We start from the raw sequence: 14,469 nt of genomic DNA, 5'->3' as shown, positions 1-14,469 counted from the left end.
CAAAACTCATGTGTTTAGATAAGGATAATTTAATTAGAGGGAAAAGGAAGAGGGGATAAAACAAAGAAAGGCTGTGCAGCAGCACAGAAAAGAAATATTCTCTACTTTCCATCAATAAGCAATTTTGCAGATTATGTGAAGGTGAATTTGGAATACATTCATAATACCAACACTGCATATTTTTATTCATAAAGTAAAAGAATACCATACTATCTATACATACCATACTACCTATATGTCTATATTCAACTGCAGAGCATGTGTGCTTCATCTCGAAGTATTTAAGCACCATTTTAATTTGATAACTTCAATTAAAGGGACTAAAGTTACTTTAAAAATAAAGGTATCTGAAGTCATTGATTAATTTTTATCATATCTATATAAATATAACTTAAACCTTGGAACAGATGATAAAGTCCATTTCCTATGGAAAAGGGATAGCCTGCGGTCTGCCAGCCCAGGAGTTCACACTCAGCCTTTTTTGTCAAATCTCTCTTTCTAATAGCCAGTCAAAAAAAGGAATTATTTTGAATATCTTAAATGAAGGTTATGTGAACACATTTGCAAATTTTTGAGTTTCCTTGTCAGCTGCTGTGCCATGTGTTTGGCTGAAGCGTCGCTGCTCGCTGCTGTGTGTTGGGAAGAACCAGGGAAGAGCAGACTTTCGGTGCCAGTAAACCAAAGTCTGTCAGTTTTCACAATCTATTTCAGGAGCAAAATCTCTGTACTGCCTGAATTGTATCTCAGGAATTTTTTTTTCCTGAGTAATTGAAGAAAATATCAAGAAAATACCTGTGGAGTGTCCGTCCTGTTATTCATACCTGCAAATCAATCCAGTTGTTTCCCTGCCTCACAGCCATGAAGAAGGAGGGCCAGGCAAGGTATTAGGTTCCTTTTAGTCCCCTGCAGGAACTGTGATTCCTATAAATGCCTTTTCACATGTACAGTAGGTAAAGAGTACAGACCGTTCCCGTTTTGCATCACATTTGGCATCCTTGAAGTCATACTTAAGTGAGTCCTCATGAGTAAGAGGAGTCCAAAGGGTAATCCACACAGGACTGGGGTTTTAAAAGGCTACCTGGTAGCTTCTGCAGTTCACAGGAGTGGGAGCAGCTGCAGCCCCGCAGCACCCAAAAGGAAATGGGGAAGTACAGTGGCTCTACCCCTGTGCGCTGGGCTGAATGGAGTTAGTTCAGTCTGAAGTCTGCAAATTTGCGGTGATCTGGTCTGCTAGGTTTTGGTGTGGGTGTGTTTGTGTGAGACAGATGACTGCACTGCAGGTGTTGACACCGCAGCCCTCACTGGCTGCGTTGCTCTTTAGCACTTCCTGTCCTAATTGGTGTTTATATTTCTTAAAGGAAGGAGGAGAGCCAATATTGACAGGCATTACAATGTTGGAATGACTGATGCAAGATAAAGGTCTCTTCAAGGGTATTTCTCTTTGGTTAAAGTGCTGTCTGAAGGAGGCAAGTGTATTTTGCTTTGTCCTAACCCACAGTTCGATCTGTGACTTCATCCATGTGTTGTTGTCTAAACTGTGCTCTGCAATGCTTCCCCTTCATCAACTCCTCCTCTGTACTTTATGTTGTCAATTAAATGTTTGTGATGAGATCTGCAGTGCTCTTTTGTCATGTATCACTGAATATAACTCAGTGTTTGCAGCATATCTTCGTCAACTAAATGTGTAGCTCATGTTTGTGCTCAGCTGCCTCATCCCACAGCAGAGACTACTGTTGGTTTTAATTTATGCAGCTCATTGTGGCAGAAATACCTTCCAGAAGAAAACAATGCGTTCCCAAAGAATATATTTACTGCACAAATACGACAGACTCCCTGAGCCGGAATAACAGCAAACCTTCTTTGATCATGCAGTAAGGAGGAAAATATTAAATAAGCATGCCTGAGATTTGTTTAAACACTTAGAGAAGCTGTGCAGAGTTGCAGGTCAGGTACTCCTCAGTGTTTGGTAAAGCACAGGCTCAATATGTAGCCCCCTGGTCTTTGATTGTACAGGGACATGGTTATTGTGGAGCTCCCCATGCTCAAGTGCTTGCTGCCTGCTCCCTTGGATGCAGCGTACAATTTCAGGTTAGGTTTCTGTGCTCCCTGTGAGGAGGAATTAAGCACCTAGGAATGCAGGTGAGTGTTGTCTGGTGGTGTGTGACCTTCTTGGGAGTGTTTTCTGTTAGGTTTGTCTGAAGTCCTGCATCTCTTTTGGAGGTAGGTGTCTACGTGCAGTTAAGAAGTTCTCTCTTTGACTTGGTTGTCTCAAGACATTGCCTTTAAAACTAGAAGGAGGGGTAGGTATGGTCCTTCCACCAAAACACACAAAAAGTTACTGGGTAAGTCGCGTACTGCTGTATTAGAAGAATGACCCTAAAACTTGGCTGATAGGCAGCCAAGCAAGGCCAGGTGCCAAGGATTAGAGTTTGGGGCTGTGTGTATGCTGCCAGCCTAAAAGGGACAGTGGTGCAGGCTTGAGTACTGCCCAACAAATGTCTCTTTCTTGCTCATAACGTGTTCCCTGGCTTGTTTGGGCCTTTTTTGGAGCTCTTTGGGACAGCGCCTGGGCAAGGCGTGGGGCGTGATGCAGGTCACGGACTATTTCCAGCTGCTGCTGTGGATTAGTAGGTGAGGAAGCTCTGGCCCTGTGAGTGCAAGCTGTGCTTTGCTGCTTGCCCCTAGGGCCTTAGGACAGGCCGTGGCTCGTCCTGTGAACAGCTACGGCCCCGTAATCGTGGGCTCAGCCACGGGAGTGACTTCAGTGCTGGCAAGTGAGTCAGCCCTCCTCTTACTTTCTCTCCTCCAGGCTCCAGGAGTCACAACGTGTGGCTGCACAGCAGCTGGTTTCTCTCGACAAATCCAGCATAGGGCAGACATGCTCTCTTCAGGACTCTTTTCATGTCTACTAAATTTTGCCTTTCAAAGGATTTAGATATGGGAATCCTGAAATTGTGCTGTAGGCACAAGAAACGCTTGGCTTACCCACAGTGGCAGCACTGCAGGCATGCCGACTGGCAGGAGAGAGCTGATTTAAGAGAGTTTGACTGGTGTAAAGGTAGGCACCTCGTGAAATCTTGCAGACATCCCCGATCTGCTGCCACCTTTTGGATTTTAGGTGCCTCAGACCCAGTCTGTGTGGACGTTGCAGTGGTCAGTGATTTCTAACTCTGAATTGCCTTTCCTAAAGGTCACACCGTGTGCTAAGCATCACCAAATCATGCCATCCCACGCACTTATGCTCCCTTTTAAAATGTTAGGAGGGTGCAGCTTTAACCTGAAAGGAGGAACTGAGAGTTGATTTGAGGTTTTCTGTCTGTACATACTAAATATATTTCTCTTGCATCATGAGCGTGTGTGATCGGGTCACTGCCATGGCTGCTGGTTTGCGTGACAATGCTGAAGAACCACACCGGTTATGCTGCGTGTGCTTTTTTTGTCAGGGTTAAGAATGAGCCCTGACCCTTCATTTGTCACAACTGTGCCTGGAAAGCCTTCTAAATTACAGGTTTTAAACCAAAAGGCAGCTTTTAAATTCTTGCCTTTACGATACTAAGCACGTTCTTAGAAGTCTGTAAGATGATTGCTCTGTGTTTATGCTACTATATGGTATACGCACATAAAGATATATACTTTCTTAGCTTGGGCATATGCATAAAAATCTTTTAAATAGATGTATAAATAAAATATATTTACATAAACATATTTAAAAGTGCTTCTCTCAACTTTCTAGTAGTCTGAGTGGCCTTTAGTAGGACTTGTACTGTTTTTTTGAGCTCCAAAACCTTTACCTGCCTTAGCAGCTGAAAGCACTCTGATGAACCAGGAAGACTACTGAAGTCTTTCCTCCAGCATCTGCACTTTGAAAATCTTCCCTGCCACTCCTATTTGTCATCAGGCCGACTCAAGCTGTTACCTGTGCTTGGGTGTTACCATCCACCCAAATCCTCTAGGCTACTAGAAGAGAAAACAGATCATGTAAAGCAGAGGTCCTGTGTTTTCTGCTTTTGTCTCTATTGGTGATGTGCTCACCTCTTGATAGGCACTGATAATGGGTACAAAAACACTCGCTAGGGTTGTAAGGTATTGGTTATGTATTAAGATTTATCTGTTTCAGTTATGCCAGGGCAGCCCAACCCTTAAGATGCTGTTGCGATTCAAGTGCAGACATGACCAAAGGGATTACCTAAGACACAGCAGCTCGGCAGCATTTTCAATTTGAGAAAATTGGATGCCATCCTTCAGTAAGGGTTTGTTCTGCACTTCATTTACTGCTTTAACATGTAGAGGTTCTCTTAGTGGGGGCAGATGAATCCTTCAAAGTTTCAGTGTTTAGGATTGCTTTATACTTGAGAGATAGCTGCACTTGGAGAAAGCTTTTCATTCTGTTTATCTTAAGCAGGTGTCGTATGATGGGATCATTATTTTTCTGAAGGTCTCTCTTCACACTGACTACAAAGAGGAGAACTCTGGTCTCAATGACCGCCCTAAACTAGATGACCACCCTAAACATTAGCCCATTAAGGTTAGTAGAAGTGAATCGTCTGCTCAGTCTTCGTAACTGTTTCCCTTTCTGTTCAGCACGAAGGGTATGTTAATAAAACGTGGTTTGTTATGACGCCTGGCTTTGCTGTAGGTGGTGTTTGAGGCCGTGTTTCTCACTTAGGGACACTTGTGGTTTCTGTTTAAGCAGAGGCCTCTGACTTAGGTACTTGAACAAGCTGCGTACCCCTGTGGTTACAGAAGCAGCATGGTCTCTGCAGCTCTAATAGTGAGCTGTTCGTAGCCTCTGACCTTTGCAAGCTACACTGGTTGCAATGTAAAAATACCTCACTGTGTCTCCTCTGGTCCCAATATGGGTTTAGGCACAGAAATGGATCTTGGTTAACACAATATCGTAGTTTTTAGTGTTTCTTCCCTTAAGGTTGCTTTGATGATCAGTAACATTTTTATCAAACAATAGTGAAATGACTTTCTGGGAATTCCTGCTTTTTGATTTGTGGTATTCTGTATTTCAGTGGCCATCCTGTGGCTGTAGGACTCTCGTTTTCAGTCCTACTAGGTAGTATGCACTAAAAGCCCGTTCTGCAGCATTGCAGTATCTGTACTACAAACACTTAATAGGGATTTCTAAAGGTTGCACATAAGGAAAAAATATATTAAAATTCAAGGAGATATATATATATATATATATATTTATATATATATTCAGGGAGCTTTATAGTTGTTTCAGTTTGTGAAATCTGTCTAAACTGGGGGGCAAATTCAGTGGAGCTGTCACCTTAAATGCAAAAGGAAATAATCCATGGGTTAAATTCAGCAGCTGTATCCCTGCTGCTCCTGTCTTGGATAGGATTATGCTCTTGAACTTCGTAGTTGTGTAAATCTTTCTAGTGAAACAACACTTGGCTTGCACGTTTTATGTGACCTATGGTCCTCAACAGTTGTCAGCAGCTTACATTGCTCCTCCTTTCCTGATTATTATTTGAGCCATTCTGTAGTTAGCTTTTCTATGGAAGATAGAATTGTTTCCATTAGTAAGCAAAGTCGGGTGTTGAAGAAACATTCAAATGTTTTTATTAGTTCTGTGCTCGGTTTTTAAGCTCTCAAGGGGCTAACAGTACCCTGTCCAACCCCAACCACCAAATTATGTGCCATTAGAAGTGGGTTTTCTTTCCACCTGTTGCATTTGCATTAAGTTATTGCATGTATATATGAATGTCTTGGGTTTCTTTTACACTGAACCATGTACAAGAACACATGAAACACAACATGAGCATGCAGTAGAGAGGACAATGGAAATGTTAAAGAAAGAAACTTTAACTTCTGTAAATGAGCAAACACAGTTTTTTGGAATTTGATTTCATTAATGGAAGATATTATTGTTCAGGCTAAAAATGCAGATACTCCTATACTTTATTCTCAATTCGTTGTCATATCTTGCTATAAATTTAACTAATTTCTCTATTAGATCTTCAGCACTGTGTACGCTTCATTACTTAATGAAAACATCAGAGCTTCTATTATAGGTAGTTATAACTTAAGTCAAACGTAGTTCTTGATGCTGCGAAGAATAGTAAACTATTCCACCATCGCTCCTTAGCACCCTGGATTTTTTTCCCCCAATTTTTATTACATTAATATTTCTTCTTATAAAGAGCTTGCAAGGACAAACTTCTAAAAATCAATAGATCTAACATGGCATAACTTTACGGGTGGGTGAAAACTTACAACTGACTTCCTCTTATAAAGAAATTTTTGCAGAATTTCACTGAAAAGCAGAAGAATGGGCCTGGCACTGTTTTCCCATGAAGTACACTTGATTCTGTTCCCAAGATAACAGCATTAATTTCTGGTACCTCCTGTTGCTGGCGTTGTTATTTAAGACTTTATTTCTTCAGGGCAGCGACTGCTATTTATGAAGGATGAAGGTAGGGCACGTCTTAAAGCTGTGTGTGTGGGAAATTATCCTTTAAAAGAATTGCTTCTTGATAAAAAGCCGGGAAGTTACCGCTGAAGGCCTTCCTTTGTTATTCCTCATGCTTTGATTTTTGTGTTCAAACTGAGTTCTTGTTAAACAGCAAAAACATGAAATCTCAGTTCTGGAATTTTCTCTTCCAACAAAATAGCAGGCTTTATAGAAAAAAGATGTTTACAGGGTGTATTTTCTCGGTTTTAATTTTGTGATAAGTTCAGCTTTCAGGAAAAACAAGGCTTGTTTTATAAACAATTGTGTAACAGGAACTGGGGGTGGGAGAGATGATAAATGTGAAAGGCTAGGCAGTGCTTTGCTGTCAAAGCAGAGAGGTTTGTTCTAGTCCTCTAATTCCAACTTCTTGCAGAAGCACTAGACTGCGAGCACGGCTTTCTAACTTTGTACCTTTCTTTAATGAGCTCTCGAGTGTGTTCTGAAAATATGCTAATTCAGGGATTGTCGATTGTATTTATACTGAAGTTTCTATCAACACTGATAATTGGGTAATTAAATGCAGCCCAGGTATTTATAACTCAGATTTATTTTTAATTTATATTTTGCTCTAGCTTTCAAATGCATCCTGTTGCATTTGGTCAGCAATGCTGAAATATTGATTTATACCAAGGTATAAATCATGATACTATGGTAGGGTCCAAGGACCCTGTAATATATTACTGCTGGAAAAGTATGAATGAATTGCTTTTCATTGGTATAACTCCTAAAAACGAACTTGGAAGAATGCATAATGCCAGGCTTTACCATGCTCAAGTGAGGTTTTTAAAATGACTGGTCTCGAAGTGGCCCTCACTGGTTTCACTGTGATTTTACAGGACGTCTTTATGTAATTCTGAAGATCTTAATTTTGGCTATGAAGCTGGTTGAAGTTGCAAATGAAAGTCACTTACTTGCTAGAGGTGATGGAGGACTGATACAGAAAGGCAGCATGGCAATCAAATGGTCCTTGTCTCTTCCAAAGGAGGCAGGAATGAAGCCAGTGGCTTTAAAACAAAAGGGTTTTTGGTTTGGTTTGTTTCCTACCACATACACAGAAGGTGAACATTTTGCTGCAGAGTCTTGTGGATATTAAAAGCTGACACGAGTTCCAAGGGAGGCAGGACAAGCTCAGAGAAGAAAAAATGTTCGTGTTACTGAACACACAAACACATTTGATCTAGACAGTCTGAGATACAAGTGATGAAGAGGGGAAGCCGTGCATGCCCCTCCTGCTGTTATCTTCTTCCCCAGACATCCAGCTTTGGCCACTGTTGGAGGAGCACAATTGTAGATTAGGTGCCTGTCTGGGCTTTGACCCAGTGCAGCCATTCCTATCTCCTGCTTGCTCTAACGAGCTCTTTCTCCAGCTGCATTGCTAAGACTGAAGTTACTTAAGAAATAAAAGGTTGGGTGTTGACTCCAGTTTAGGATTTCTCACTTCCCTAAGGAATCTTCTATGTTTTTAAGCACTTCTTGATGAAAAATATAAGCCTGACTTGGTATTAGTTCTACATTTCTTGGGATGTCAAAGATGTGTATAGCAAAGGAGACAAACTCTTATTCCTATTCTGTTCCTCAGAAAACCAGAAATTTAGATTTCAAGCTGAATATTAAGTTTCAAACGGGAAATCTTATATTTAAGTAATAAGTTGAAGTAAATCAGATTTTTGATAGATTTTTTTTTTCCCTGTCTTTTGGAGCAGATTGTTCACTATCTGCTTAGCAGCTGCTGCCTGCCTTGTTTTTGATCCACAAAGACTTGAAGTTAACTAAATTTTCACTGCTTTTATTATCTGGGTAAGTAGGTAGTATCTGCACTCTGTAGACGAAGTAACTAAATACAAAGAAGGAATCTGCAAGTTACAGTCCTAAAAAATGGACTCCTAAACCTCTGCGTAGCCACATGAGTAAAAATAATGCACTTTAGCAGGTACTGGATGCAGTGCATTGTCAGATGCTCAGGAGCTTGGACATCGTAAGACATTTTTATTTAAGATGCCTAGGCATCACTTTCTCCTCATCTAGATTTAAGTTTTGGCATTAGCTGTTGCCAGAGAGACAGCAGATTTGGTATCAAAAACAGGATTAGACTGAAGGAGTACAGCCTGAGTGCACTCAGGAGAGTGGAAGTGTTGCTCCATCCATGGTTCTCCAGGTTAATCTCCTTGTAGAGCTGTAAAAGGAGGAGAAAACCTCCTCTGGTCCTGATGAGCTGGGAGTTTGGTTTTCTATCAGCTTTTTCTGGGAGATACACGTTTGCTTCCCTTCTTCTGAACTGCTCAGATCAGGAATTTCTCAAGTCAGAGATTCTCTGAATTACAGATGTTCCTCTTCTGTCTTTTTCTTTTCCTGTGGCAAGAGTGAAGTATGTTTGGTAATTAAAAACTCAAAGCCTTTTCACACAGTTTTGAGGTAGCAGGCTGTTAGCTGGTGGGAAAGCTGCTGTGCTGTGCTGGGGCAAAAAGCAGAAGCCGCTGCCCCAGAGAGCGAGTGCGAGGCAGAAAAAAATCACTCTTGATGCTTCCCTAGGCTTTCTGAACGAAGAGGAAAGTCTGGTTCAAAGGGCAGCACCCAAACACATAACTTTCATCATCTTGTTCTGCTTTTATAAGTCCAGTGATTTTTTTGGGGGTAGTTCTGTAATCTCAGCAGGAGCAGCTTCCTTCTACCAGGGTGAGGCTCCAGCAGTGCTCGTGGCTGCAGTGCAGGGATGCTACTGGACAGGGTGTCAGTGCCACGCGTGGCATGAGCTGTAGTCTAGACATGGAGCCCAAGAGCTTTAAAATCTTTGGAGGGGATCAGGAAGGAGATGATTAAATGCCCTTCACCCTCAAAACAAACCAGCTGTGTATAAAATTCACCTCCTCATCGTACTCCTTGCTCTGTACCATGAGTGTCAGCGTTGGCACCTGGGCAGTCATCCCTGTCACCGACGGTGGATGCTTCCATGTGGTTGTTGAAATGCAGCATCTCTTCTCAGAGCAATTAAGAAAGAAAACCCTGAAGTTTATCAACTGAAGAGCGTGTGTGAAGGGTAGAACTGACTGCAAATACTGACAACAAAAAGCTTTTTTACCATTCCAAATACTAAACAGGCTCTTCAAAACAGATGTGTATCCAACTTCTGAACTTTGAATTTCTCAGTGACTTCTTGTATAGGAATCATACTGGATTTCTACTCAGGAGTTCTTCTCGTGCATTTTTCTGGAGTCAGATATGAATCAGAAAAACATCAGATTCCCAACTAAGAGCATTGCCTGTTTTCAGATATTAGCATAAACTTAAATGTCTGCCTATCCTTGTAGTTTAGCTTACACCGTTTGAATTTTCCTTCCACCAGTTGTACAGAGAATGAATTTCTAATTTAGTAGCATTTAAATCTATCAATTTCTAGTGGCCTGGGTAACTCAAGTTTTCCAGTAGTAGTATTCAGTGTAAAATTGACTTGTAACAGTTAGGCAAAAGTATTGCGGAAGAAGTAAATGTGATCGGACAATACATCATATACTCTGATAGCCCAATATGCATTTTCTCCAACATCAAGTCATTCTTCCATGTAGTGCCCTGAAGTAAAAGTGCTTCAGTTAGAGTACTCCATCTGTGGTGCAATTGACTGCCATAAATCTAAAATATAACTGCATTTTAATTCAGTTCTTCACTTCATCGTCCTTGGGGAGGGAAAAAACAACACTTGTTTTTTCTACCTTTTAAGTACTTATTTAATTTTAGTGTTAAATTAATGTTGAGGAAAATGTACAGTGTTCTGATAACTGAGAAACATACATAGCAGGACATTTAAAAATACTCTTTTGTATTTATATTCCTGTTTGTCACAGTAATATACATAAACTTCTCCTTTTACATTGGCTTTGATTTTTACAGTGTCTCAATTTTGCCAGCACATAGCCTCAACTAACTTTATAAATGTCACAACAAAATAACATTAGGAATTTTAAATGCTAATGTTAAAAAGCCAAAATATTTCTTGGGCACCAAGCTTGAGCGGAAGGCTCGTTCTGAACATTACTGTGTCTTGAATTTCTATAAGGGACACCAAAAAGTTTCTTGAAAGAAATATTTTGGTTAACATGCATACTCATTCCTAGTCATCAAGGGTCGTGTCTTTTTAATAACAAAATGGTATTTTCGGATTGAGTTACCTTACTTGGAGGATGTTATTTTGCTTAAAATTTGTGTTGAGTTGAAGAGCTTCTCAGAAAAGAGTTTAATAAAGTGGTACTGTACTTTAAAGCACCAGCTTCAGTCATCAGGTTATTTTTGTTATAATTACACAGACATCTGAGACAGAGGTGAGAAGAAAAACCAGTTTTTCTGAGTTGTTTCCAGATGCCCTAAACTACTCAAAGATTTAATTTCTTTATGGAGGTAAGGCTTGTGAAGAAGGAATATATTCTATCAGATAAGTGGAGAAACAGTAGTCTTTTTTATTTTCCAGATCTGAAACAGAAACAGCAGTCTTTAAAGCTGAATGTGTTGAGAATAATTGTTTTTGAGGTTAAAGTAAGCACGTAAATTGTGTAGATAATCTGGGAAAAACATAGTTTGGGCCTGTGGAGAAAAAAGGGATGTTAGTGGAAGGGGAGATAACTAATCTGTTGGTTTTGGGGAACAGGCAGCAGACAGGTAATTTATTACTTATGGAAGGTGGTTAACTGGGGAAGGGCAGGTTACAGGGAAAATGAAGATCTTACTAGCACAGTGATCGAAGCCTTTTATGATGAAGGAAGTTGCTGGGAGGAAAAAAAGGGGTTAGGAGCCAAGGGAGAGGGAAGAGGAAATTTGAAAGCAGGCATGCTAGCTGTAATTACATGACCAATATGATCGGTAAGTGGATTCTGCATTGTAAACCAGCTAGTTTCACCCCCTGTCCTCAGTAACTTAGAAACCGATACAATTATTTTAAAACAAGTGGTTAGGTTAATTTTAGAAGTGACCTAGTTTCTCATTCATTTTCTGACTTGACAAACTAGTCTTTGGACTTTGGTAGCATAGGCTTGAAAACAGAAGCTTGTTTTTAACATAAATACAGTAAAAACAGATGTCTGATGTGAATTCTGAAGCATAATAGTACATAGAGAAAATACTTTTAACACTTTTTCATGCCAGAAACTTTTTTCTGATGTAAAGGAGTAACATTTACAGATCAGAATATATTTTCACAGCTGAAGAAATGTGCAGGCTTCTAATTCCAGTTTAGTCCCAGCAGTCTCTTAATGCAGTTTATTTTGAAGAGTCACTGTCAAATATTTTCATTTTTATGGTCTGAAGGCTGTGTTGAATAAAGTTTTCTGAAACTGGCATCTCAGAGACCCTGCTATCGCGTGTTCTAGTGAGCCTTTTACTTTTTATTGAATTTTGAATTGTATCCGAAGTGAAATAATACACGATTGGGTCAAAACAACAGTTTGAGACGGCGATGCACAGGGTGATAGGGTACATAGTCCTGACCGCGGTTACCACCGAGCAATTAATCCATGTCTGCGTTCTCATGAGAGAGTACAGTATTAAGGTAATGTTATAAGGCACAAAACAGGAGCAGAATATCACCAAGTGGACAAAAATCATTTTGAGTACCTTTTTCTTGCTTAGTTTATTCCGACTTAACGTCAGGGGTTTGTTCAGCGTTCGTAGGACCATAGTAGAACAGGTCACGTTCACGATGAGTGGAATGAAAAATCCCACTATTTCAATGAAGATAACAATCCTGGATAGGTAGGTTTTCCAGGTGTCCTCCGAAAAGTTTTCGAAGCATGTTCTTTGTTCGGTGTCATTCCGGAGGTTTGTAGACTGAAAGAAGCTCGCCGGTGTGCTCCCTGCTAACACTGTTATCCATACTGCGGCGCAGACGATTTTTGCATTTCTTTTGGTTCGAAGGGTCTTCGATTGAAATGGGTAAACTATAGCTAGAAAGCGATCCACGCTTATGCAGGTCAAAAACAAAATGCTCCCGTACATGTTTGTGTAAAACAGTGTGACAGAAATCTTGCAAAGAATGTCTCCAAAGGGCCAGTTCCTTTCCGTAAAGTAATAAATCCTGAAGGGCAATGTAAACACAAACAGCAGATCAGATATTGCTAAATTAAGCATGTACGTGGTGGTCTCATTTCGCACTTTTAATGTAAAAGTGAAAATGTAGATAGCAACGCAGTTTGCTATGAGGCCAAGAACAAATACCATGCTAAAGATACATCCGTATAGAGTATATTTAAAGGAGTCCTCAGTGGAACAATTAGAGCTTACCATTATAATGGTATATTTAAAATACAAGCCTGGCTTCCTGCGGTTCAGAGGGAGCTTTCTCTGATATTTTTATTGCGACTTTTCAGACTTGCAGCGAGATTGCAGATGTGTGACAGGGTGCTCTGATCAGCTTCGGTTTCTCCTCAGAGCTTCAGCGAAGCGACATGAGCGTGGCGGGGCGCATCTCCCGCAGTAACCCTCGGGACATCGCTCTTGTCTTCCCACAGCTATTGTAGTCAGCCAGCTTTTCAACATAAAACCTCGTATTTGGAGCAGAGGTGGCTGTCCCCAGGCTTGCTTTTAGCTCCCTTCTTCCCCCCCGTCCATCTGCTGAAGGACTTTCTGCCTCATTCTGTTGCAGCTCCTGTCCTCCCAGCCTTGTTCTTCCAAACTGAAGTAACCAGCAGCAATGTAGGCTTCAGAGGACGATTTCCCAGGCTCGGTGGAGCGTAGTCACTGCCATGTCTCCCCTCTCAGCCTTCTTTCTGCTGAAGGAGCTTCTCAGCTTGGCTGAGGGCTCGCCGTGCCACGGGCGGGAGGCGAGAGCAGGACGGCAGCGGCAAGTTGGGTGCTTGGGCGGCTCTTGGCTCGCCTCAGCGCCCGGCTTCTCCTCGCCCCGCCTGGCCCAGCCTCTGGGTGTGGAGGGCAGGAAGAGCTGGCCCCCTTTGTAGCGTCACATCACGGGGAGGAGAGGCCAGCCTCGCTGGGGAAGGGTTTTGCTTGGGGCTGCTTGCCTGCCCTGCGTCTCTCAGAGCCACTGCCGCGTCCCTAATTCCTCCTGCCCCCCCCCTTCCCCTCCCCAGAGGTGCTCTGCGCTCTGTGGGGAAGCTGGGAAGTCTCACTGTAAAAACCTTTTTGGTTATGATGAGGCTTTTCTGCGTCAGAATAGCTCTCACGCCTAAAAGTTGGTTTCTCTCTTTGTCAGAGGTGGTAATAAAAGAGGGGTTTTCTGTTTCACGTGGAATTGAACTAAGCTTACATTTTTGGAAGGGTGTCTTTCCTTGTAAGAGACTGCATGTTAACCACCAAAAATCAGCTGATTACCCCTGTGTGTTTTTCCCTCAGTACACCAGTATGTTCCTCACGAGGGACAGAGTAATGCCAGTAGGTAATTAAATAATTTTGCCTCATGATTTACTCAGAGGGAGTGGCAGGGGGTGATGCCCTGGGGGTTGCTCCGGGACATTCCCACAGCTGAGATGTGTTGCAGTGGCAGGAGACATTTTTAATCTGGGCTAGGAAATATATCTCGAACTTATTTCTAATAAGCACTTTTTACAGAGTATATTTCAAACATTTAAGTTTTTTTGTGGAAAAAGCATTTTCTCCAGTACCTAAGCACAGAACTAATACACTTTACCGAAATAAATACTGCACTATTCAGTTGGTTTTGATAAATTAATGGGGCCAGTTATCACACATGCACAAAACATTCACATTAGTCGCTGAGTAATGAAATGAAAACATGTTGTAACTAATTAAATTGTTAAGTAAATTTTTTTTTAAAAAAGCAGCTCTTACTGCCTTTAGGGGCAGATAAGAGATAAATCCCAGTTTAGACAGACTCATTTATTTAACATCAGCTTGGAGAGACTCTCTGACTTCTGGCATCAAAACCAGTATGTTTCAAAGTCTTTGAAAAACAAACTTCTTCATATCTGGCTGGGTGGCGTGGCTCTTCTGAATGAGATTTTAATCAGCTGTACATAAGCAAAGCTCTGCTAGGCAGAAATTGTCTA

The 14,469-nt window shown here is 41.3% G+C and overlaps 2 protein-coding genes across 3 annotated transcripts in view; one reads left to right on the top strand and one right to left on the bottom strand.

Annotated features, from left to right (window-relative positions):
• RB1 (RB transcriptional corepressor 1) overlaps positions 1–14,469 on the top strand; it is a 79,951-nt gene that overhangs the window by 32,156 nt on the left and 33,326 nt on the right. The window lies entirely within an intron of this gene.
• Positions 10,169–13,328, bottom strand: LPAR6 (lysophosphatidic acid receptor 6). The gene has a single exon (XM_082761640.1). It carries the CDS (start codon positions 12,731–12,733, stop codon positions 11,711–11,713), a length of 1,023 nt encoding a protein of 340 aa, XP_082617766.1. The 5' UTR covers positions 12,734–13,328; the 3' UTR covers positions 10,169–11,710.

This window comes from Aythya marila (assembly GCF_965140915.1).
Source record: "Aythya marila genome assembly, chromosome: 1".
NCBI classification, from domain to species: Eukaryota; Metazoa; Chordata; class Aves; order Anseriformes; family Anatidae; genus Aythya; species Aythya marila.
This window is presented reverse-complemented; position numbering and strand designations above follow the sequence as displayed.

Bases quoted from the DNA above. Each gene is read 5' to 3' on its own strand.
- LPAR6 (XM_082761640.1), bottom strand. From the start codon at position 12,733: ATGGTAAGCTCTAATTGTTCCACTGAGGACTCCTTTAAATATACTCTA.